The sequence below is a fragment of the Saccostrea cucullata genome, unplaced genomic scaffold (genome assembly GCF_032062105.1).
Source record: "Saccostrea cucullata isolate Sc308-1 unplaced genomic scaffold, CSIRO_AGI_Scuc_v1 ctg562, whole genome shotgun sequence".
NCBI classification, from domain to species: domain Eukaryota; kingdom Metazoa; phylum Mollusca; class Bivalvia; order Ostreida; family Ostreidae; genus Saccostrea; species Saccostrea cuccullata.
This window is the reverse complement of record NW_026924174.1, coordinates 22,501-48,521: the sequence shown is the minus strand read 5'-3', so window position 1 is coordinate 48,521 and position 26,021 is coordinate 22,501. Positions and strand designations below refer to the sequence as shown.

Below are 26,021 nucleotides of genomic sequence, written 5' to 3'. Positions count from 1 at the left end.
AAATAAAATAAATATAGTTATTGACTAGAGTTATCACCAAATCACAAGTGTGGGAATACTTCACGTTTTTGAAAGTAGGGGACGTGGTTGACAAAACAATTACTTGTGATTTGGTTTTCACATGTGTATGCCATGTTTAAATGTCTTCGATGTTACCTAATTGGTTAAAGAACCCTTCATTGAAATAAACAATCAATCACAACGCGTGTTGCAAGCAAATTAGTATTATATAAAAGATAAAAAAAACCGAACCGAATTCCGGAAAACCTGACTCCCAACCGAACCGAATGCCATAGCGGTTAACAACAACTTACTTGGTTAACCGTGAATAGCAATCTCCATGCCACAAAACTATCGTTTGCGTTCTAAATCAACAGGACTTTTTATTTGACGTCATACTTTCGTCACTTAAACAACTCGTATTTCCGATTTTGTCGGAAACTTCCGAAAAGTTCGGAATCTCGATCCCGATGCCTGGGAAGTGATTTCTATTAATTCTTTTCTTCCTTTTTAAATGAACTGAGGATAGGCAGTCCAAGTAAAAGCTGTGTAAAGGTTTTTGATAGTAAATAACTGCGCTCGCCCCAACGGTCGCACCATAGAACATATTATAAAAACATCTTTACACCACGTAAAATTCTCTTGACTTAATGTCATAAAGAGCTGATATAATGCAATGGAAGATTGTACTTGAAGTGCAAGTTAATGCCATAAAGACTTAACATAATGTAATGGAAAGTTGACATAATGCAAAAGTAGTGTGTGTAAATGTCACAAAGAGTTGACATAATGTAATGGAAAGTTGACATAACGCAATAGTAGTGTGTATAAATGTCATAAAGACTTAACATAATGTAATGGAAAGTTGACATAACGCAATAGTAGTGTGTGTAAATGTCATAAAGAGTTGACATAATGTAATGGAAAGTTGACATAACGCAATAGTAGTGTGTGTAAATGTCATAAAGAGTTGACATAATGTAATGGAAAGTTGACATAACGCAATAGTAGTGTGTGTAAATGTCATAAAGAGTTGACATAATGTAATGGAAAGTTGACTCAATGCAATAGTACTGTAAGTAAATGTCACAAAGTGTTGACATAATGTAATGGAAAGTTGACATAACGCAATAGTACTGTAAGTAAATGTCACAAAGTGTTGACATAATGTAATGGAAAGTTGACACAATGCAATTGTAGTGTTCTGCTATAAGGCAGTGACGGCGTTCCATAAATATTTCAAAATTAACATCACTGACCCCAACTTTTTCTTTCATTATTTTAAAGTACTCGATACTTGTGACTGATCAGGACTTAAGTTGTAAAAAGCATGATTTAAGAAAATGTTTTATTGCCTATTTATTTTTTTAATACCCCAAAATATGTTAGTTTTTAGTGCAAAAAGGTCACACAATAATTTACGTGCATTAATTTGCAAGATTTTTTCAATGATAAATATTATTCAAAATATTTTATGTAAAATAAGATGATATTTTTTGCAATGGTTACATATGAAAAAATATAATGAAGGTTTAAGTAATTAACCAAAGAGTTAAAATTTAAGTGCAAAAGGGTCAACTTCATTGTACCGTAGATCAGTAAGATGAACACTGACCCCCTATTTTCTCTGTGATTTTGAGTCAATCTATATTGAGTACTTATCCAACATATACTTCTCAATAAATCCTTGATTTAAGGGACTCCGACCCTCAGCCAGGAAGGACAACTCTTTAATTTATAATTTAATTCAAAAAGTCTTTAAATGAAGCTTGAAACTTAAATATTTTCAAGCAACAATTTTCATTATATGCCTCTCAATGTGCTTCAAGGTTCTTTGAACTTCTCAGAAAGGTCTAATTAAAAGTACAAATTTTTATCCCGAAAAAGCATTTTTAGATACCAATGTTTATTAACATGATATGAAATTAAAAGTAATTTATGGAGCTTTGCAAAGAACTTTGAAGCACATTGAGAGGCATATAATGAAAATTGTTGCATGAAAACATTTAATTTTCAAGCTTCATTTAAAGACTTTTTGAATTAAATTATAAATTAAAGAGTTGTCCTTCCTGGCTGAGGGTCGGAGTCCCTTAAGAAATTTCACGAGTGACATACCTTAAATCCAAAAGTAAACCTTTGAACTGTTATGGTTTTGCTATTCTTAAGAAGATGATTTTTAAAGAATTTTCCAATATATTTCTAAGTAAAACTTTGGTCTGCCATTGTGGCCCTACCCTACCCCCGGGGGTCATGATTTGAACAAACTTGAATCACAACTACCTGAGGATGCTTCCATATAAATATGATCAATCATGGCTTTGTTATTCTTGAGAAGAAGATTTTTAAAGAATTTTCCTATATATTTCTATGTAAAAATTATTAAAACATACCACCAAATTTTCATTAATTCCCAATTATCTCCCCTTGAATGAGGGCGTGGCCTATCATTTGAACAAACTTGAATCCCCTTCACCCAAGGATGCTTTGTGGCAAGTTTGGTTAAAATTGGCCCAGAGGTTCTTGAGAAGAAGTCGAAAATGTGAAAAGTTAACAACGATGACAACAACGACAACAGACAACGGACAAATTGTGATCAGAAAAACTCACTTGAGCCTTTGGGTCAGGTGAGCTAAAAAACAGTTTATTTTCTAGATACGTTCATGTCACGGATTTAATTTTAGAAGTTTACCTGTTCTGATAAGTAGTATCTGCGCAAGAATCTCTTAACAGAAAATAGAAAAACAAGCCTCGTCCTATGTAGTCATCCTATCAAAGGATTTTTCAAAAATTACGGCTGAAAATGAGCCTTTCGACCTATATACCCCATCGACCTGTAGTCTGTAAATTACGGTAGGTAATTATCATTAGTGTCCCAACCCAACAGGAACCCTTGACCCTCAAGGAAAAGGCACTTTGGCTTTTTATAAAAGGTTCATCAATACCAAGGAACTGATTTCAAAGCATTATTTTATTTTCAGTATATAATTAGAGCTTCATCCTAACAACAGAACCCCTTACTGTACCCCTGACCCAGGGGCCTTGAAATTCACAATTCTGAAAGAATAACCACTGACCATCATAGACATATAGGTAGTTCATCTGCTCAATACCCAGGAGCAGAGGAGATTTTCAAAGAGTTAATGCATCTTCACTATATATTTTATACGGCCCCAACCTAACAACAGAACTCCGCAGATCCTGGATTCATGAAATTTATAATTTTCAAGGAGGCACCCTTCCTCGTCCAAACTAAACTTAGTTTTTTTAATATCCAGTAGCAGAGAGTATGATTTTCAAAGAATTAATACATTTTCACTTTATCATCAATAAAGCCCAACCACCACCACCAGAACCCCTGGCCCTGGGGCCATTAAATTCACAATTTTTGGAGCGGCACCCTTCCATATCCTAACTATGAATGCTGTTAGTGTAATACCCAGGAGCAGAAAAGAAGATTTTTAAAGAATGCATTTTCACTATGCAATAAATAGAGCTCTATCCTAACACCAGAACCCTTAAAGGTACTTGGACACAGATTTGAAGTTATTATTTTCTCTATAATATTACGACTTATATATTTTAATAGCATTTCACACAAAAATTAATTAAAAATCTTATTTCGTTTAAAAGATATTGAAATTTCAAATTTTTCGGCGGGTTTGATTGACATATCCTTGCACTCTCACAAATTTGATTTTATCCTTAATCCTTAGGAAAAGTGGCAATCTCGTTTTGTATAAATGAAAAATATTAATACTATAATCAAGAAAATTCAGAGTAGACACTTTCGAAAGCAAAACAAACACACAATATATTGTCAGTCGTGCAGTTGTGGTAAGCAGACTGTGACGATTGAACGCACCCCGTGAATTCTAAATATAAACAATAACAGAATTCGAGCCCTGTTTACAAAAACTGTGTACATAACACGAGTGTGCTCAATTTGCTAAACTCTGTACGCATCTCTTAGTTCGGAATGACAATACTTGTGAAGGTATTTTGCTTTCTAACATTTCTACTCTGAATAAAATTATTTTTCTTGATAAAAGTTTTAATATTTCTCATTAAAACACATCAAAATTGCCACTTTTCCTAAGGATTAAGAATAAAGTTAAAATTTGTGAAAATGCAAGGATGTATCAATCAAACCCGCCAAAAAATTTAAAGTTTTAATAACTTTTAAATGAAATAAGATTTTTAATTAATTTTTGTGTGAAATGCTATTAAAATACATAATTCATGATATTATACAGAAAAAATGAGAAAATATTAACTTAAAATCTGTGTCCAAGTACCTTTAACCCTGGGGCCATGTTCATGATAACTATGTATGCAGTTTGTTTGTTTAATACCCAGGAGCAGAGAAGAAGATTTTGAAAGAATTAATGAATTTTCAATATATAATCAATAGAGCCCCGCCCTTACTCCAGAATCCTTGACCATGGCGTCATCAAAATAAATATATGAGGCCCATGGGCCTTATAGGTCACCTGAGCATCACGTAACAACTTTCCAATGAATAAATTTGGTTCATGTTTTAAACTATGCCATGGCATTCACAAATTTGAAAGAGGCACCATTGCTCATCATAACTATACATGTAGCAATTGCTTAGTTTGGTTACTTTTACCCATAGGCAGGGTAGGGGAACAAAAAATGCAGTTTAACTAATCAGTAATATTCAGCAATAATCAGTGGTGCCCCTACCATGCATGAATCCGGGCTTACCCTAGGTCCACACATTTTACAATTTTGGAAAAGGCACTACAGTCAAAACTGCCATAGCGACCCACTGTATTAAGTGTCCCACTGTCACATGTGACCGTAAAAATTCCCCCCAACGCTTTTCCCTAGTATATATTCTAGCTGTATTAAACGACCATCTGTCTAACTCGACCAACGATTTTCCTGACCATTTTTTGTAACTTCAAGCAATTTTACCTAAATTTAACGACTACATAATTTCCAATTCTTACTTTCCGATTTTGGTCGAGCATACTATGTTTTTGGTTCAAAACAACTAAAGACACACTTTTATATCATTTTATATTATATAATGCGAGTTTTATGAATAAAACAACATTTAAAAATGAATATTTTCACTTATGCTTTGATATTTATTGAATAAACATTAAAATCATAAACATAAACATCACGTTTTTCTGTACAGTGCATTCGAGGTCGATCCCGATATCATTTCATGCTATAAGGGCCAAATGGATATTCAGCTATAAAACCTGCCTGTTTAACTTTAATTAATAAGTAACTAAATCCTAGATGTTTATTTAGGTGCATTGTGTTACCAATGGGTATGTAAACACACGCCAGCTATCATGCACACCGTGTGATAATTGGTCACAAACAGGCAATTAGACACGGTAGTTCAGTAACGAAAAAAAATAATTAGGTTAAAAAAATATTTTAGTCATAAATATAATTTAATTTGATACCAAGTGCATAACAAAAATCATGATACAGTTTAATTCTTAGTAATATGCAAAACATATGAAGTTATATACAGGCTATCAGTAAAAAAAAAAATAACTATTATAATGGAAAAAAAACTTTGCAGCTTTTTTATACTGTATAAAAAATATTAATATTTTTAGATGTTCACAATATTTGTGGATCAAGCAAATTTTTATTTCTTAACAGGACAGTTGCATAAACATTTTAGAGTTTAGCAGTACCTATTCAAAAGTGGAAATAAACAGAAGGTGTTATAAAATACATTCAACAATCAACATACACATGTAATATTTTCAGTATTGTATATTTGAACACTGCGGAAAATAAGCAACCTGTATTGAGAGACCACCTGTCATATGTGACCTTTTTTCCTTTCTCCGTTGGAAGGTCTCTTAATACAGGTTTGACTGTACCTACTTTTTGGTCTATATTCTTCGAAGACCAAAGATGCAACAACTGACAAAGGTTGATGATTCTAACCAGAGACATACCTGGCATACTTTAATATAGCCATAAAATTTCAAAAATAAGTCAATGTGACCTAATTTTAGGTCAAACTTCTCAAAAGACCCTAGATGCATCAACTGACAAAGTTTGATGATCATAGGTCTGAAAGTATTCAAAATATGCCATTTTCACAATTTGAAAAGAAATGCCTGCAAACTTTGAAAAGTAGGTCACTGTGACTTACTTTTTAATGAGAATGTTTTAAGGTCCCAAGATATTTCAACTTAGAAAATTTGATGATTCTAAACCTCTCAGTATCTGAAATAATTGCCTTAAATGTTTTAGAAGATAATAAGCCATAAAATTCAAAAAGTAGATCACCGTGACCTACTTTTAAGTTGACGCTGTTTGAGGACCCAAGAGACATCAACTGTTAAAGTTTGATGATTACAAGCCTTCAAGTGTCCAAAATATGCATCCAAATCAATTTGAAAACAATGTCTACAAAATTCAACAAGATGATCATGGGCCACATCGCTCACCTGAGTAGCTTTAATTGACCATGCTGTTTTTTACCAGATTTCCCCCTTGTATTACTTATTGTGACCCCACCCACAAGATGAAATAACACCATTCAGTCAACGGAATGGTAACTGAATGCCCACTGAATGGTCACTGAAAAGATCCTTTCCCGTGACTTTTCCTTGATCATTCCGTTACCATTCAGTCGACTGAATGGCAGGTACATTTCAGTGACCTTTCAGTTATCATTCAGTTCATCTTTTTATTAAATAATCGGCTTATTTTTTAATTAAAAATTTGATTTCCCTTTTTCCTGATTTAATAGCATTTAGTTTATATATTTTCGAATAAAAAATGAAGAAAAAAATTAATGCAGGAAAAAAACATAGGTAATCAGAGATTACAGAGCTCACCTCAACGAATGTTGTCTTTAAGTAAGGCAAAGTCACACAATTAACCAAGAAAAAAGTGTACATTCCAAAAATGAAAATCTTTAAGCAATTTTGATCTGATACTTTGAAATAGACCTACGTAAAAAATTTAAACTACTTCTTCTTCATGAAAATGTAATTAAAATCCAGCATCTGAAGCAAATTTGAGAGATTCATCTCTTGATGCAACATTTGTGCAAGTTTGGTTTATACAATGTTATATAAGCCTTACAGTTTTTTGGTAATTGACCTGCACCCATAACTTTTACCTGGTCTATTTTCTGAAAAATAAATGTTGAATTCAGCATCTGAAGCAAGTCCATTAGTGTGCATCCTAAGATGTATTGTCCATGCAAGTTTGCTCATTATAGGGCTCATGGTTAATTGGAAATGAAACATGCATCAAAAATTAACATTTTCACTCCTCCACAAAATGTATGTCAGATTCAGCATCCGAAGCAAGCCCGGTAGTATGCATCCTTAGATGTATCATCCATGCAAGTTTGGTCAACATAGGGCTTATAGTTAATTGGAAATGAAACATGCACCAAAAACTTTAACCTGTTCACTCAACCAGAAAATGTAGGTCAGATTCAGCATCTGAAGCAAATCCAGTAGTATCCATCCTTAGATGTATCATCCATGCAAGTTTGGTCAACATAGGGCTTATAGTTACTCAGAAATGAGACCTACACCAAAAACTGCACCAAAAACTTTAACCTGTTCACTCAACCAGAAAATGTAAGTCAGATTCAGCATCCGAAGCAAGCCCGGTAGTGTGCATCCTTAGATGTATCATCCATGCAAGTTTGGTCAACATAGGTCTTATAGTTACTTGGAAATGAAACCTGCAGCAAAAATTTTAACCTGTTCACTCAACCAGAAAATGTAGGTCAGATTCAGCATCCGAAGCAAGACCGGTAGTGTGCATCCCTAGATATATCATCCATGCAAGTTTGGTCAACATAGGTCTTATAGTTAATTGGAAATGAAACCTGCAGCAAAAACTTGAACCTGTTCACTCAACCAGAAAATGTAGGTCAGATTCAGCATCTGAAGCAAGTCCGGAAGCATGCATCCTTAGATGTATCATCCATGCAAGTTTGGTCAACACAGGTCTTATAGTTACTTGGAAATGAAACCTGCACCAAAAACTTTAACCTGTTCACTCAACCAGAAAATGTAGGTCAGATTCAGCATCCGAAGCAAGCCCGGTAGTGTGCATCCCTAGATGTATCATCCATGCAAGTTTGGTCAACATAGGGCTTATAGTTACTATGAAATGAATCCTGCACCAAAATTTTTAACCTGTTCACTCAACCAGAAAATGTAGGTCAGATTCAGCATCCGAAGCAAGCCCGGTAGTGTGCATCCTTAGATGTATCATCCATGCAAGTTTGGTCAACATAGGGCTTATAGTTACTTGGAAATGAAACCTGCAGCAAAAACTTTAACCTGTTCACTCAACCAGAAAATGTAGGTCAGATTCAGCATCCGAAGTAAGCCCGATAGTGTGCATCCTTAGATGTATCATACATGCAAGTTTGGTCAACATCGGGCCTATAGTTACTATGAAATGAATCCTGCACCAAAAACTTTAACCTGTTCACTCAACCGGAAAATGTAGGTCAGAATTGGCATCCGAAGCAAGTCCGGAAGTATGCATCCTCAGATGTATCATCCATGCAAGTTTGGTCAACATACGGCTTATAGTTACTTGGAAATGAAACCTGCATCAAAAACTGCACCAAAAATGTTAACCTGCTCCAAAAACATTAACCTGGTCATTCCTTTGCTGAAATTGCAGCATCTGAAACTTTGACTGGTACAATGAAACACACTAGAAGCATCTTCCATGCATGTGTAATCAATATAGGACATAGAAGTACTTAAAAAGAAAACTGCTCCAAAAAACTTAACCTTAACCTGGGACGCCGACGCCGACACCGACGCCGAGGGTATTACATAAGTTCCCCCAACTTCGTAAAGGTGAGCTAAAAATCAATCACAATGCCAGAATCGAACCCTGGTCCCCAGGGTGAGAGTCCATAACCATATCAATTGAGCTATGGCTTCTTCTTGAAAATAGTGGAATTAAAATCTATCAATTTGTAGAAATCGAAATGGAACATGGTTCACCTGTTGTATCGAGGAGTTGCGATGAGTAAACTCGGTGACGGTGACGGGCACCTGTTCTTGTCAAAGAAATCTTCTCCTCGGAGATCGTTTTAAATTCTCTATCTAGAAATTTATCAAATTATTTTAAACAGTATCATTTAAAAAGCTATAATCTGCAAAATTAAGTTTCTTCCACAAGAAACATACATAAATGATTCATTCTATTCTTGTAAAATGATTTTATAATGATGTCTTTCAAAAGCTGAAATATCCTGCGGTTTTGACAATTAAGAAACGGAATGTATAATATCAATGTTCTTTCAGAAAAGGTATTACATGTAATAATATCAACAATATCAATGAAAGCTATATTAGAGCTGTAAAAATAAGATAACATTTTCTTTTTTTATATTAAGATCGCATTATGATTGATAGCCTCCAATTTTAATTCAGATTGATTTCAAATTAATTTAATAGCTATCAAATAAATGTTTATCAGCGAATTAGAGATTTTCAGAAAGAAAAACATAGACAAACTCATACAACATTTTATTGAATTTTGCTTCGAGAATCGGATCGTTATTTTTTTATCACTTGAAGAATTTTTTTGTTTTTTAAATCTAATTGGAAAATTAAATACCATTTTGAATTCTATGAATCCACACTTTTTGAATTTTATGAGTTCAGTTGAATTGTTATCATTTTTTTTTTTGGTAACATATAAATAAATAATTGTTATGCCATATTTTTAAAGTCTATAATCGCAATTCAAAGTTACACCAGGGAGTATACGACATATCTGATCTAAAATAAAAAATACAAGATCAAGTGTAGTTTTACAGGATATTTGCTATATTTATACGTTCAAATCAAATTTTTCACCGAATTTGACCTTAAATATCTCCTCGTTTCTATGGTTAAATTGACTTTAAACTGCATGTGTGTGATATTTAATTCCAAGTCGGAAATAAATCGGTTATTTTTTTAAATCTTGGATATCTACGCGATTGATTTAAATTGTATAATTTACAAGAGTCTTTTCATTATTTAAAGAATCAAAAGAAATAGAAAGATTCTTCTTATTTTAGTTAGTCCGAACGTATAAAAAAAATATGCCATACATGTCTTTTAACATTTGGTAAACACTTAAAATACAATTGAACATCTAACCGTAATTACAATTTTTAGGTACCTTTATCACAATAATGAAACAAATACAGTTAAGATTGGATAATAAATTTATGCAAAATTTTTTAAAGGAAAAACATCTCATTATAAATTAATAAGCCAGTGAAAAAAATCGCTGAATTGATACTAAAATATGTATTAAAAGATAACGGAACGTTAACTGAAAGACGACGGAGAGGTCACTGAAAGACGATGGAAAGGTCACTGAAAGTCGACTGCAAGGTCACTGAAAGTTGACGGAAAGGTCACTGAAAGATAACTGAAATGTGTCCGCTGAATGGTGACTGAAAGGTATCTGAAATATCACTGAAAGGCAACTGAAAGGTCACTGAAATGTACCTGCCATTCAGTGGCTGAATGCCAACTGAGAAGTCACTGAAAGCCGCCTTTCAGTTTTAACTGAAAGGTCTCGTTTCTTCCTATGACCCTACCTCACGGGTTTGACACTACCCCATGATGCTTTCACATAAGTTAAGCTTTCCTGGCCCAGTGGTTCCTGAGAAGAAGAATTTAAAAGTTTTTTCCTATATATTTCCATGTAAAAATTGGTTTTCAAATTATGGCCCCCCTACCCCCGGGGGTCATGATTTGAACAATTTAGAATATATACTACCAAACAATGCTTCCACATAAGTTTCAGTTTTTCTGGTCTAGTGCTTCTTGAGAAGAAGATTTTTAATTTTTTTTCTATATATTCTATGTAAAACTTGGATTCCCTATTGTGGACCCGCCCTACCCCCAAAGGTCATGATTTGAATAATTTAGAATCTACACTATCCCAGGATGCTTCCACATTAAGTTTCAGCTTTTCTGGACCAGTGGTTCTTGAGAAGAAGATTTTTTATAGTCCCCATCCCATTTTTGTCTTTTCTTGATTATCTCCCCTTGGGACGGGACTTGGCCCTTCATTTTAATAATTTCAACTCCCCTTCACCAAAGGATGCTTTGTACCAAGTTTGGTTAAAATTGGCCCAGTGGTTCTTGAGAAGAAGTTGAAAATGTGAAAAGTTTACAGACGGACAGACAGACAGACAGACTGACGGATGGACGGACAGACGACAAACAAAATGTGATCAGATAAGCTCACTTGAGCCTTCGGCTCAGGTGAGCATAAAATGTAGGTCACCATGACCTACTTTTGAGTTAACATGATGTGAAGTCCTAAGATGTATCAACTTACAACATTTGATGATCCTAGTCTTTATAGTAAACAAAATATCAACGTTTTTATAAAGTAATCTTTTTGGGGTCAACTTTGAAGTGACCTTGAGACCACGTCCTTTGCCCCAGGGTTATGGGTTGAAAAATATTTAATCTTCAATATATCTTCATCCTTGTATGTAAGATTGGTGATAATCTGCCTTGTGGTTCTAGAGAAGATTTTTTAGCAACCAGAACTTTGGGGTATATTTTTCTGATTATCCCCCCTTGTTTAAGGGTCCCAACCCTATTTTTCATACAAATGGTATCCCTTGGGCTAAGGATATCATGTGACAAATTTGACAAGGATTGGCCAAGGGGTTCTTGAATTATGGCCCATATTCTATAAAGTTTACTCACACTGCACAAATGGCCACAGCATTAGCTGTTTGAGCCTTTGGCTCAGAAGAGCTAATAAGTATAGTAATAAGTACAGATTTTCATACATATATATATACATATATATATCCGTTTTCTGAGGTCAATCTACAGATTTATTGACTTCACAGAAAAAGCATATTGGCTTGTACTTAATGCTCCGTTGATATGCTTTACTGTGTAGTCAACAAATTTTTAGAAGGACTTCATAAAAGGGCTACATTTAAATAAGTTCAATAAAACTTTATCATACTATCATTGATACTAAGCAATAAAGATACCTTAATGCTGCTGAACTTATTTTCTTTAAAATTTCGTCATGTCCTAACTGCTCAGAAAACATATTCCAATTATTGATGAAGGACCTGGCACAGAGCATCAAGTGATCTATTACCTCTACCCTGTAAAATATAAAGCTTTACGTGAACAACATGCTGACAACTACAGTACATGCCATGAGCTTTCCCTGTTGCACAGTGGAAAACACACCATGTGAAATGCTCTGTGATATACCATGTACACAGGTACTACTTAACAGAGTACAATAGAATACTTTAGAGTACGCTAGAAAAATTGTGTAATTTAATGCAATTAGATTATTTATTTATGCTTCTACAACTTGATTAAACATTATTATAAACCAAAATTGCAATATTTGTTTCAAATATTTGGGCTTTTTAGCGATATTTTGACTCAAAAATAACATTCATGATTCAATGCATTAAAGATTACTAGTACTAACATCCGATCTCGATTACTATTTTGATTTACTAAATTCAACTAAATTTTATCAAAAAATTAAATTAGTTGCATTATCTAAATATTTTTCACATTAAAATTGAAACATTTCAACATGTTCAACCAAAATTAGATCGGGATCAAACGATAGACGGTAACCTGAAAACAAAAATTAAAATAACTCATAAAATAATGAAAACATACAAATTTTATTTAAAAATATATATATTCAATATGTTAAATTAAAGTAGAAAAACAAACAAAAAGTAGTTTAATTGCATTAGATTATAAAATTTTACTAGCGTACGTACTCTAAAGTACTCCATCGTACTAGCGTACTCTGTTTAGTAAGACCACCATGTACACTGTGTAGCACAGTGTGGATTTCAAATACACAGGTAGGTATACCGTGCCACACAATGTCTCGAGTAATCCCTCAGGGGTCATGATTTGAACAAACTTGAATCCATACTACCTGAGGATGCTTCCATATCGTTAAGACCAATCATTACTTTGCTATTCTCCAAAAGAACTGAAGATTTTTCCTGTAAATTCCTTTGTAAAACTTTGATTTTCCATTGTGGCTCTACCCTTCCCCTGGGTGTCATGATTTGAACAAACTTTAACGTACACTACTTCTGGAGTTTCCTGACCCAATTGTTCTTGAGAAGATATTTAAATCAAAGTAGTGAAAGTACTGAATCGAGGTGACGTCTTCCAGAAAAATGTGAAATTCACCCCCCCCCCCCCCCCCCCCAAGTAACTGGCATCTACAAAAATTTTAATCTAGGAAAATCACTGGAAAGAAAAAAGTGACCAACACGACAATGCATTTTGTAACTTATTTGATGCATAAAAAGTGAACTATAGTTATCCTTCAGTATACCCGTCACCAAAAGAGGAAAATACATGTACCTCGCATTTCTCTTCAAATTATATTTTGATTTGTTTCTTGTTATACAGTAGCTGCAGATCTGTAACTCTCCGAAAAAAATTCACAGACTGGAGAGCTACAGTGCCATCCATTGAAAAACTGTTTATTTATTGCATAAAAAGAAGTGCGCTGTTTCTCGATTTATTTCTCCATGTTTTTAAACTGTCATCTCAAAATATTACTAACCGTGTGTTCCTAAAATATTCTTTCACTGTTTCCACAACAAAACGTTCCTTTTAATTGTTTTTAATAGCCCTTCTGGTCCTGAAATTGAGATCATCAAACATATCCTTTATTTATATTGCAATTTTGGTTTGCAAGATAATTCAATCCAACGCACTTCGTGCAGATGTCAACTACGAGATTACTTCATAGAGGAGTAAGGAATTTTTCAAAAGATGTATCTTTTTTGCGATTGAGGTAAGAATTCGGAATAACTAATCCAGAACTAAGCACAACTTTTTGTGCGCAATAAATATACAGTTTTTTTTCAGTGGATGGTACTGTAGCTCTCTGGTCTGTCAAAATATTTTTTTTGAAGAGGTACAGATTTGCAGCTGTGTATAACTTTTAACAATGTAATTTTTCATGTGCGGAATCCTAAATTCTAGAGGAGTTCCGACCGAGTATTCGATGAAGTGGTCATTACTCATTAGCATGCAGCGAAATAGGTACAGGTGCCCAGCTTATTTACCTTTTTCAACAGTGATAGCACCAAACAGATTTATAAGATCGGGACGATATTTTTACGTTCTAAACAAATTTTTTTAATAAATCACAGAAACAGGAGGGTGAAAATAACTTCGCTTTTATGATAATTTGCGGTAAAGTGCGAAAACAACTTCGCTTTTGTAATAATTTATGGTGAATTTTGGAGCTCAGTAGGGACTATTGCGCCTCAGACGCCTCTATGTTAACCCCAAATTCATTTAATTGCATGTTTCGATTCAAGCAGAATGCTTCCCTCTGTTTTGTTTCAGTGTATACTGTACTGGTCTGTTCTCTCCCTTGCCTGTGATCGACGTTCAATACACATACGTGTAGGTCACGATCCCTGCTGCAGCCAGTTGTTTACATTTTACCCTTGCTAAAATAGTTCATAGCGTAGGGATACTTCATATCTTATTCCCACTCAGGAACTTGTATTTAGTATTTTTAAATCCATAAAAACACTACTTACTGTTTGGAAATTAAATTGAATACATTGTAGATCTTGTTTTGCGACTGAAATTCTGATTTTAATACATGTATAATCAGGGGACTATATTTCTTAGAGATCATGATGAAAATACCAGGTGCACTTCTTCATATAGTGAATAATAAGTGTACAAATTTTTAAACAAATCCTTCAATAGTTTCTAATAAAAGGTCCGGACAAAATCTTGTCTACAGACAGACGGACAAGCTGATTCCAATATACCCCCCCCTCCTAAACTTCGTTTGAACGCATTGATTGACTTTCGCTATATGCACATTAATTTTCATTTTGTACTAAATATATTCTAATATTTCAGCTTCTATATTTCTTATATCATTACTGTTACATTTTTTATAATTTTTTCTTTCTTTCTGTCTTGGTTTTGTTTTGGTTTGTAATTTCCAAGGGAGATAACTTGTGTTTTAGACTACGACTGTTTTTCACCTATGATCAGTAAGATGCACCATGGCTGGGTGATTTACCTTGATTGCTGAACCACGGGGCACATGGTTTTTACCTGAGACACCTGTACTAGCCACGATGAGATTCCCACCCCGGGGGTGTGCGGTAAATGCATAAACCGCGTTGACTGTACTGTAACGTACATTTTCAACCTTCACTCACAATATCTAATGTAATTCAAAATGAAAACCAGAGGTCTCTGTCGAGACTATAGCTCTACTGGTTTGTCCTTGTAACAAAGAAAGAGAAAAGTAGAAGTTGGACTTAAAATTTGCAAAGAAATAAATAGAATAATGCTCCTTGATTTAATCTCATTTTGTGGCAAGATAACAATTACACAACTGTAGGAGGAGTATCCTTTAAAAGAATTTTACAAATATTTTAATTTTAGTTACCATGGCAACATAATTATGTATCTTAGTGTACTCTACTTGTGTGCCAAGTTATATTGAAATCTGATCAAAACTGTAGGAGAAGTAGCAATTTGAAAGTATTTCACAGCAATTTCTAATTTTAGTTACCATGGCAAGACCGTTCATCGAAATCAAAAATCAAAAAAATTTTGATGGAAAAAAAATCCAGAGTTTATGTTTTATAATTTTTGTACATTTTTCTTTGAATAATGCAAAAATTTTCAAAATTTGATATCTTTTCAAAACCCCTGGTAAGGCATGCTGATTTTTTGTCTACGAATATGTAAGGGTATTATAACTTTACATTTAGAATATCTTGAAAAATTATCTGTAGGTAAGGTTCATTGCGTATGTCCTTAAGACCTTACGAAAAAATGTATGAATTCTTACAGAATTTCCTCAAACTGAAAATCTCAAATGTTAAGCTAAGACTGTTTAGACGTAATAATTACGAATAAAAGTCTTAATATTTTATCGTGACTCAGACGTAGACATTCTTACAGAATTTCCTCAAACTGAAAATGTAAAAAAAAATTCTCATTTATTCGTGTAAGATCTCTTGAAATACAGGAATAGTATCATTTTCACATTTGGGAAGGTTTAAATGTACTAGTATTTTGTATCAAATTCCATTTACTTAATTATTTTGTTTTGACAATCTGTACAAAATGTCAAAAAAGTAAATAAGTTTAAAGATTAATTTATGAAAAGTCTATGATTCAAGAATATTTCAATTTTGGGGGGTGACTGTACATCACCAAGTGTTTAAAAAATCTTATATATTTTTAACTAAATAATTTTTTTTTTTGAATTTTGAATAAAAGTCTTGACCAATTTATGTGAAAGGGACTAAATATGTAGAATTTTCAGTATAATATTCTACCACAGACAATTGTCTGTACTAGAATTTCATACTTAAGTTGCCTATATGTTTTTACAGACACTTAGTTTTCAGAAGAAAAAAATTGTCTTTCAAAAATCTGTCAAACAAATCAGTGAAAAAGGTAAAAATTGTTTTCTAATTGCCTTTTTAGGTAAAATTTGATAATTGATGGCCCCCAGACCCCTCACCGAGACTGGTTTCCTGCTATTCCATCTATTTTTCCTTCTATTCAAAATCTTATTGAAAACAGAAATTTCTATTTTTAGTAACCTCTGCAACACCATTCATGGAAATCAAAAACTAATGTATAGAATTATGTATCTTTATGCACTCTTTATTTAGCAAGTTATACTGAAATCAGACTAAAACTGTGGGAGGAGCAGCATTTTGAAAAATTGTTTACAGATGGACAGACAGACAGACGAACGACGGACACATTACTATGCATAAGCTCTTTTGCTCTCTGACCAGTAGAGCTAGAGACAACTTCTATCTTAATTCAAAATAATACATCATACTTTTTAAAATTTCCTAACTGGGTTGCAATTGCCTCCAAGTATGGGAGAACCTGCATTTTTGGAAAATTCTGGGGATACTTTTGTAGAAATCGAGTGAGCAGCTGAATCCATGGAATTGTCTGGCTGTGTTGCTCTCTGTCTGACAAGAAGTCTAAGATATAGCACCACCCTGAATTTAAGCGTCTCTTTTTAGTCCCTGGTCCTTCCTGGGTAGAGATCTGTGTGACATCTATAGCATTCACATTCTCCAGGAAGAGCTGTTCAAAAATAATAAATACTCTGTTTATTGTAAGCATATTCTTTTCCAAAGGAATACCATTCCCCAGTGTTACAATTTCTGTTCAATCTGCAATTTGAAAACTTAATTGAAAAATACCAACCTGATTGAATATGTCTACAATGAGTTTGACAAAGTTTTCAACTAGACTTGTCTCCTTTGAACTGCAAATAGTAATTTTTAAACAAGAGGCCCAAGGGCCTTAACTGTCACCTGAGTACAACAATTTATAGAGTATCCATAAATAGATACATGAAGTTTTGGTGCTCAAAAGCAAGAAAAATAATGATTAGGATCAACAAATTCATTGGTCTAGTAACTATATGTCCCCCATTGTCACTATCATCATGAAACTTTAAATATTTAAATATCTGCTATTTAACCCTCTCACATTGGCCTATCTTGGCCTTTGAAGAACATAAAAAAAGTTATTATACCTCTACTTATTTTTCCCTTTTTAAAAAAAAGATAATAAAATATGAATAGTTCCTTAGAAATCACTGTGAATGGACTAATCCCCATGCATTTGTCAAATAAGCTAATCCCTGCTTTGGAAGCTAATTCGTAATTCATAATCCTCTATTTCCTTTTTACTTTTGAAACAATATAATAAAACAGTTAAAAAGTATATAATTGAGGGAGTTAGCAAGATTCCAGTTCCCCTCAACCAGGACTTTTTCCCTCGGCTGCACCTCAAGAAATAGTCCTGGCCTTGGGGTACTGGAATCTTGATATACTTTAACTGTATAATAAGTTGTTTTTGTCTGAATTTCATTCATCTGTTATTTACAAGTTTACCTATCATTAAAACTATGAAAGTATTTTTAGTGTTATAAAATAAATGTGCTTGCATAATTCTCCTATTAACGAGGCTCGGGGGTGGCAGCCATATTTAGACTATTTTAATCTCCTTTAAAAGGAGAGCTCCATATAAAGATATAGAAATTGATCAAATTTTAAAACTAAAATCTTTGAATTTTTTCTTTGTCAAATGATAGTTCACAGCTAAAGATACCGTATCTAAAAAAAATAAGTTAAATCTGGTGGTTAATTTGGGATTAATTTGTTGACCCTCCAGCCTCCTTAAACTATTAACATTTCAAACGCATTATTTACAGTGATCATTATCAAAGGTGAATAGCAAAGGGGAATAACTTAGCTCAGTAGAATACAAATAAATAGATGCATTGGCTCTGACTAGAACATTTAAATTAATGGTTCACATGATCAAAATTCTGGTAAAAATACCATTGCTCATAAAAAAACTTTTACTCTGTTTGCCTCCAATATGCCTTCAAGAGCAGAGAAGATTTTCAAAGAAATAATGCACTCTCACTTAATATCTTATATCGCCTACCCTAACTCTAGAACCCCTGACCCTGTGGCTATGAATTTCACAATTTCGGTAAAGGACTCAATGCTCGTTACAATCATGCCAACAGTTTCACTGCTCGTCATCCAGGAATAAAGAAGATTTTTTTTAAATTACATTAATTTTGGTGGTTGTGGTCCCACTCCTAAAACCCAGGGAGGGGGGATGAAATTAACAATTTTTGTTCTCATAGATGCTTTATACCAAATTGGTTGAAATTGGTTGAGCGGTGTTGCAGAGAAGAAGCTGAAAGTGTTCAAATGTTAACACACAATGTATGACGACGGACAAAAATGGATAGGAATAAGTCACCTGAGTTTACTCATGTGACATTAAAAAACATAATTCTCATTTCAAAAAAAAAAAAATGAACAACAAATAAAACAGTATTTCTTATTATTTATTCAATACAATTTCTATTTCTATTTATCATGTGCGGGATATGTGGGGTGCACTTTTTTTCCAAACATAGCCTTTTCCATTTGAAAATGTTCATTGGTTGTACCCCTCCTTAACTTTTCATTGTAGCATATCTTAATCATGATACATTGGTAAAATATTAATAAAATTTGATTATGAAAGAAAAGGAAGTTGCTCCCTACCCCTACAATGAAACAGGATTTTGGACTTCGGACAATTTTCCACCTTAATTTTATAAAAAAAAAAAAAAAAAAAAAAAAAAAAAAAAATGCCCCCCTCCCCCACTCCCTTCTATTAAGAAATACTATACACCTGTTAAGTAAATATATTTGTTTTTGTTGCAATGAATCACCTGACAAAGAATCTGCTTCGAGTACTCTGCTGCTGTAAATCTGTATAGAAGAGTTCAAATAGTTTCTTCAACACACTCTGTAAAAAGGACAAATTTAATACCCAATAAAATTCTGATATAGTAGTCTTCATGAATATGTCAAGAAAAAACAATGTCTAGATAAACAAATGGTGGATATGCTGTTTCCAATATATACCCCAAAGAACTTTGTTTGCAGTGGGTGTAAAAATTTCTACCACAGAGAATTTCCAGCATATAGTATGTTGTTGAATTCCATATATTTTTCTGCAAACAGGTACCTTTTATGGAGCTCTGAATGGAAGAAAAATTTAAGCTCTCCTGGAATCAAAATGTAAAAAAAAAAAATGTGACTGACCTGCCAATCATCCCAGTCATAAGCAAAGGAGCCACACTCATCCTTTCTGGCACCACCTGGATGGTGTGCAGCCATCTGTGTCCTTAGGAACACCAAGATTTCCTCCTGTCATAATTGCATTATGAAATATTTGACTATATCTATTGAACTTTTTGGAATATGAACTCAAAAATTACTTATAAGAGATGCTAGCAATCAATTTGATTCCTTCTCTACTATATTCCCCTAGCTCTGCTCCAAGTAAGAATTTCCTTTTTCCTACGCTAAAAAATTCACTCCCTCCGTGTCCTTTCTAGTTTGACAATGACTTTGAGTTAATCAGAGATTCTGCATTAAAAAAGGAAATCTGTCATTTCAAATAAATTTGATGTGTAAAGAATTTTTTAATATAAAACCAACAATGCCATAATAAACCACTGATTATGAGGTCAATCAGTCATGATAAACAATTGTTAGATGGCGTTATGTTCACTTTAAAATGTAGTGTTATGAATGAGTACCCGGTTCAAGTCACACAATTAACATTCTAAAAGTGTACATCCAAAAATGCAAAATTTATGCAATTTTGATCAGATAGGGATAGCAGTTACTCTGGAATAGAGCTATCCAAAAACTTCAAACTAGTCGCTAGTGTTGGCAAATCACCTGAAATCGGATGATTTTTAGTAAGTGGTTACTCGCTTAATCTTCCAATCGAGTACCCAGTTACTCAGATGATTTTTTGTAAAAGTTCCCATATCTATCATATATCTTATTCTTTACTCATCAGTAGACAAATACACAAATATACTGTATATGAACATTATTTAAAATACACACATACAATAGGGTATACAATATCATAAAAAAAAAATTGATTTCAGATTAAAGAAAATAAGGAATTTGACACACCAAGAAGACAATTAAATATAATTATGGTCGTTGATTACAATTTTACAATGGCTTTCGTTGTTTTCCTTTTCTATTTTAAGACCATGCATTACAAGTCTCATGATGATATCACATTTAACAAGAAAATTATGAAGAAATAAAGAAAGCATGTAAGTGTACATCGGCGCACAAAAGCAAGCATAATTTACCCTAATTTATCATGTCAAGATGTTTTTTTTCTGCTCACACGAATCTGTTAACATTCAATATTTTCTATTAAAGTGAAAAACCACTCTTGACTAAGGGACTTAAAGGTCTCCTGAAACATACGTAACAACTTTGTATAATCGCAAAGCATATAACATATACACAAGACTCGTAAAAGTCTCTGTCTTCTAACTCATTCATAAAGCGAAGAAAACAGCCAATAAACAAACAGGTAAGTTTCCGGCAGTTCTGGAATCGCTCGTAACTTTCTGGCGTAAAAACCGGAAATGACGTTATATCTACCATCGGAAGTCAGCGCGGTAAAAGAAAACTACATGGACATCGAAAAAAGACCTGATTATCAATAAAAGATGGTGATTTGTGCAGTTGTGAATTGTAATAACAATCCAGAGAATACTGCTGGTGTGAGTTTTCATAGGTTTCCAAATGTCAAAAAGAGGAAAGATCTGTATTTGAAGTGGATCTACCAAAGTAAACAGAGTCAACCCTTCTTCGACATCCACTACGTTAGACAAATTATGGACCCCAAAATATCATTCTGTCGTTTGCTCCAACCATTTTACTTCGGACTGCTCTACAAAGAATCTATCTGTAGTGGAATCAATGAATCTTACAGGATTTAAAGTAAGATTAAAGCCGGATGCGTACCCGACCCTACTACTAAGTCCACAAGTCGTCATACCAAGTATCAAGCCAGCTTTCAAAAAGAGGGAAGCACAGAGGGTATGTATTTATAGAAATAGGATTTGTTCACAAATTAAACTAGGGCTAATTGTAACGGGAACCGTTACAGATGTTCCCCAAACGCTCCCCAACTCCCTTTTGGTGCCTTAGTCCCTGTAAGCTTCATTAACCCATTTTGCTCTGAAACCAACTGAGAGCATCTTATCAGTATATCTGAGAGCTGTGCTGCCAGCAGCTGTGATAAGCCCAGATGTTGGGGGCATGTTGATAATTGGCTAATACCTATCTTGTTACACTGCCTATGCATATAAAAGTATATATTTCCAGACAGACAATTAAATTGCCTACATGATGATATAAGTTTCTCCCATCATTATTATTATTTACTCTCATAAATCCTTGTTGAAAGTTGGTGATAATGAAGAAAAACAAAATAAATTTTTACTTCTTTTTAATTGGATGCTTAATTACTCATTAAAAGTGAATGTAAACAACATGTTTTTTTGCAATATTTTTATACAATTATATTTCATCTATCAGGTAGAGTTTACAGAACAAAAGTAGATGAAATAAAACAAAAGTTACAGATATTTATATGTTATCACCTATATCTTGAAAAAATACACAATTTCACAAACTGGTTGCTGTTGCATTATGGTCAAAATCTTGAAATAAATTATAATTATACCAGTAAAAATTGTCAATTGTATAGAGAACATATTTCATTTAACAATTCTATGAATTATTTCTTTTTTGCATATGCCTAATAATTCAAGAAGAGTCCATATTTACCGTATATGGTAATAACATCAAATTTCACTAATTTAAAGTCCTTATTGTCTGATCATCCTCATGATATGGTTGGATTGGCACTCAAGGTGTACTGGGACATTGCACTGGGTGCATCCAAATTTGGTAACCCCTTTCCTTTGTCCAGGAGTCCCAGACAACGAACACTCACGACACACTTTATTTTTCTCGTACAGTTTTTTGATGCTGTGTTCCGTTGCTCTTCCCCCACAGTCAACTTTTGGAGCTTCACGGCCAGATCTTGTGTCTCCAATCAGGTTTTCAAAAATTTCCTCCACAAAATCCTGGAATATTGGCCACCTGTCCTTGCTCATTTCCGGATGGGTATCCTTCGCAATGACGTAAGCATTATGTGCGGAAACCATCATCAAATAGAAAAATATGCGCCGCCACCATTTCTTGGATCTGTGGTGAAGCATATAATACCCGATCATTTGATCACACAGGTCGACACCTTTCATATATTTCTGGTAATCAGAAAGAAGACAAGGAACTTCCACAATGGTTTCAGCGGCTGCCCGGCGGGTCACTTGGCCAGTGTGTTGCGGATCATGGAAATTTGACAGGACAAGGACTGGCTTGGTGTCCTTCCAAACACAGAAAGTGAGGCTGTCATTTTGGGCCACTTTGTACGCATGTTTTTCAAGATTGATTCTAGCTGGCAAGAGTTCCTTTGGCAGTCCTTTCCTGTTGGATCGTACGGTACCGCAAGCCATAATTCCACGGACGTGAAGATCCTGAAGTAATTGAGGACTGGTGTAGAAATTGTCCATATACACATTTAAGTTTGTGCCAAACATATGTGTACACAAATCCATAACCACTCTGTGTGCAAGACCTTTTTCTGTATTATTTTCTTTACCCGTGTAAATCTGGAAAGTGTTCATGTACCCTGTGTCACTTTCTGCCATTGTCCAGATTTTTACGCCCCACTTGATCGGTTTGGCTGGAAGATACTGTCGAAAGGCTAGTCGTCCCTTGAACTTGATCATACTTTCATCTATAGTAACATTTTCATGAGGCACATAGAGTTCCTTAAACTTTGTGTTCAGAAATTCAATAAACCACCTGATTTTCCAAAGTTTGTCCGGTTGTTCAGGTTGTTGTTCATTGTTTTGTAGATGTAGGTATCTCCAGATTTGAGTAAATCTATCCCTGGGCATAACTCTGCCAAACTGTGTTGTTAACATCCACTTGGACTGTCTCCAATAATCGTTTTTTGTGGGCAATCTCAATATTCCCATGGCAAAGCAAAGTCCAATGAACGCTTTCAAATCTGCTTTAGTGACCGGCGTCCATTTTGGGGCATACGGGGGTGGTGGATTTTTGGTCCGTTCTTGTTCCGCATAGGTGTTAGTTTCCTGGACCAGTTTATCCCACATTTCGTCAGTCCAAATCAGCTCAAAATACTGACCAGCAGAAGCTTCTTCTGGATGCTCTATTGTGGAACCACCTACCTTTTTGTAGCGTGGACGAACGCGGCCAGTAAAATTCTCGGTCACCCAGCGATTTTGAAACCCGAGGAACTCCCCTTCGTCGCCTGAATCTTCACCGAATATATCTAAAATCCAGTCATCTACATCGCCATGTTGTACTTCTCGATCTATTCCTCCTAAAACGTCTCCATTCCCTTCATTTTCTTCTCCTACATCGTCATTATCTGCCTCAATATCACTTCCATCACTGAACTCCGCATCTCTCGCCGCCATTTTGTTTGCATTCGTAGTTTTCAAGCTTCGGTTTCTTTGTTTCAATGGGGATTTTCCCCTTATAAATAGATATCTAGTTTCATTATACAATGCGCATGGGCAGCGGAAATGTACTAGATCTTAGTCATACAAAAGTTTTCTTTCATATCCCTTACGTTTCTACAATACGAAGCGTCAAAGTGACGATGTTTGTGTACTACCACTGTAGTAGTGCCCCGATCAATAAGGTAGAGTACGCCTGCGGTAGTATGCCGACCAATATGGGTTAAATAAGACGAACTGTATGCACGTGCATGCATGTGCATGATGACCATACATTTTTGTAGGAGTCCCTTATGTCTATCTCCGTTCTATATTCCATCCTGTTTGGTTGATTGCCAAGAGAGTTATGACAATTTAAAGTTTAAGCCAATCAGATTACAGTGCACATGTATGCGCGTGATTTCATGAAAATTATTATTTATCAAGTTATAGGATCTCCTAATGCATGACTATGTTTTAAATATCAAAGCATTTCGTTAAAAAGCAAAAAAGATATTGAGATTTCTGTTTCAACCAATCAGAGCGAAGTGCACGTGCATGCATGTGCATGATGACCAGACGTTTTTGTAGGAGTCTATAATGTCTATCTATGCTCTGAATCCCATCATGTTTGGTTGAAAATCAAGGAAGTTATAGCCATTTAAAGTTTTAGCCAATCGGATTGCAGCGCACGTGCATGCACGTGTTTTCGTGAAAATTTTTACATATCATACTGTTGTATATCCTAATGCATGACTATGTTTAAAATTTCAAAGCATTTCAGCAAAAAACAAAAAAAGATATTGAGATTTTTGTTTCAGCCAATCAGAGCAAAACTCACGTGCATGTGCGTGCATGCATGTGCGTGATAACAATACCTTTTTGTAAGAGTCTATACTGTCTATCTATGCTCTGAATCCCATCATGTTTGGTTGAAAATCAAGGAAGTTATAGCCATTTAAAGTTTTAGCCAATCAGATAGCAGCGCACGTGCATGCGCGTGCTTTCGTGAAAATTGTTATACATCATACTCCGAAAACCCAAGGTGCCTAAACTGACAAAGTTTGATGATTCTAAGCTTATACGTACCTGAGATATTCAAAAGTAGGTCACTGTGATCTATTTTTTGGTCGACATTCTCCGAAAACCCAAGATGCCTCAACTGACAAAGTTTGATGATTCTTAGCCAACAAGTGCCTGAGATACTTAAATATAGCCATAAAATGTCAAAAGTAGGTCACTGTGACCTACTTTTTGGTCGATGTTCTCCTAAAACCCAAGATGCATCAACTGACAAAGTTTGACGATTTTAGGTCAATAAGTACCAGAGATACTTAATTATAGTCAAAAAATGTCAAAAGTAGGTCACCATGACTTACTTTTTGGTCGCCACTCTCCGAAAACCCAAGATGCATCAACTCACAAAGTTTGATGATTCTAAGCCAATAAGTACTGGAGATACTTAAATAAAGCCATATAATGTCAAAAGTAGGTCACCGTGACCTACTTTTAGGTCTTCACTCTCCGAAAACCAAATATGCATGGACTCACAAAGTTTGATGATTCTAAGCCAATAAATACCTAAGATACTTAAATATAGCCATAAAATGTCGAAAGTAGGTCATCGTGACCTACATTTTGGTCGACATTTTTCAAAGACCCAAGATGCATCTACTGACCAAGTTTGATGATCGTAGGTCTGAAGGTAATCAAAATATGCATTTCAAACGGTTTTCAAATGTCGGCAAAATTGAAAAAGTAGGTTACAGTGACCTACTTTTTCATAAGTATGTTTTCAGGTCCCAAGATGCATCAAAGTACAAGATTTGATGATTCTAAACCTCCCAGTGTCTGAAATAATGGGATTTAATGTTTTTCAAAGGATAAGTCATAAAGTCCAAAAAGTAGGTCACGGTGACCTACTTTTAAGTTGACATTGTTCGAGGACCCAAGATGCATCAACTGTCAAAGGTTGATGATCATAGGCCTTAAAGTATCCAAAA

General features: G+C 34.4%; 1 protein-coding gene across 1 annotated transcript in view; it reads right to left on the bottom strand.

The window, feature by feature from the left end:
* LOC134265914 (serine-protein kinase ATM-like) overlaps positions 1 to 26,021 on the bottom strand; it is a gene marked incomplete at its 3' end in the record, with an annotated part of 201,307 nt that overhangs the window by 171,356 nt on the left and 3,930 nt on the right. Inside the window, exons 2-6 of the mRNA XM_062748129.1 lie at positions 19,697 to 19,801; positions 19,321 to 19,397; positions 17,280 to 17,340; positions 16,900 to 17,156; positions 12,035 to 12,154 (exon numbers count right to left, since the gene is read on the bottom strand). Of these exons, the coding sequence (XP_062604113.1) occupies positions 12,035 to 12,154; positions 16,900 to 17,156; positions 17,280 to 17,340; positions 19,321 to 19,397; positions 19,697 to 19,801 (620 nt within the window). The remainder of the gene's footprint in view (positions 1 to 12,034; positions 12,155 to 16,899; positions 17,157 to 17,279; positions 17,341 to 19,320; positions 19,398 to 19,696; positions 19,802 to 26,021) is intronic.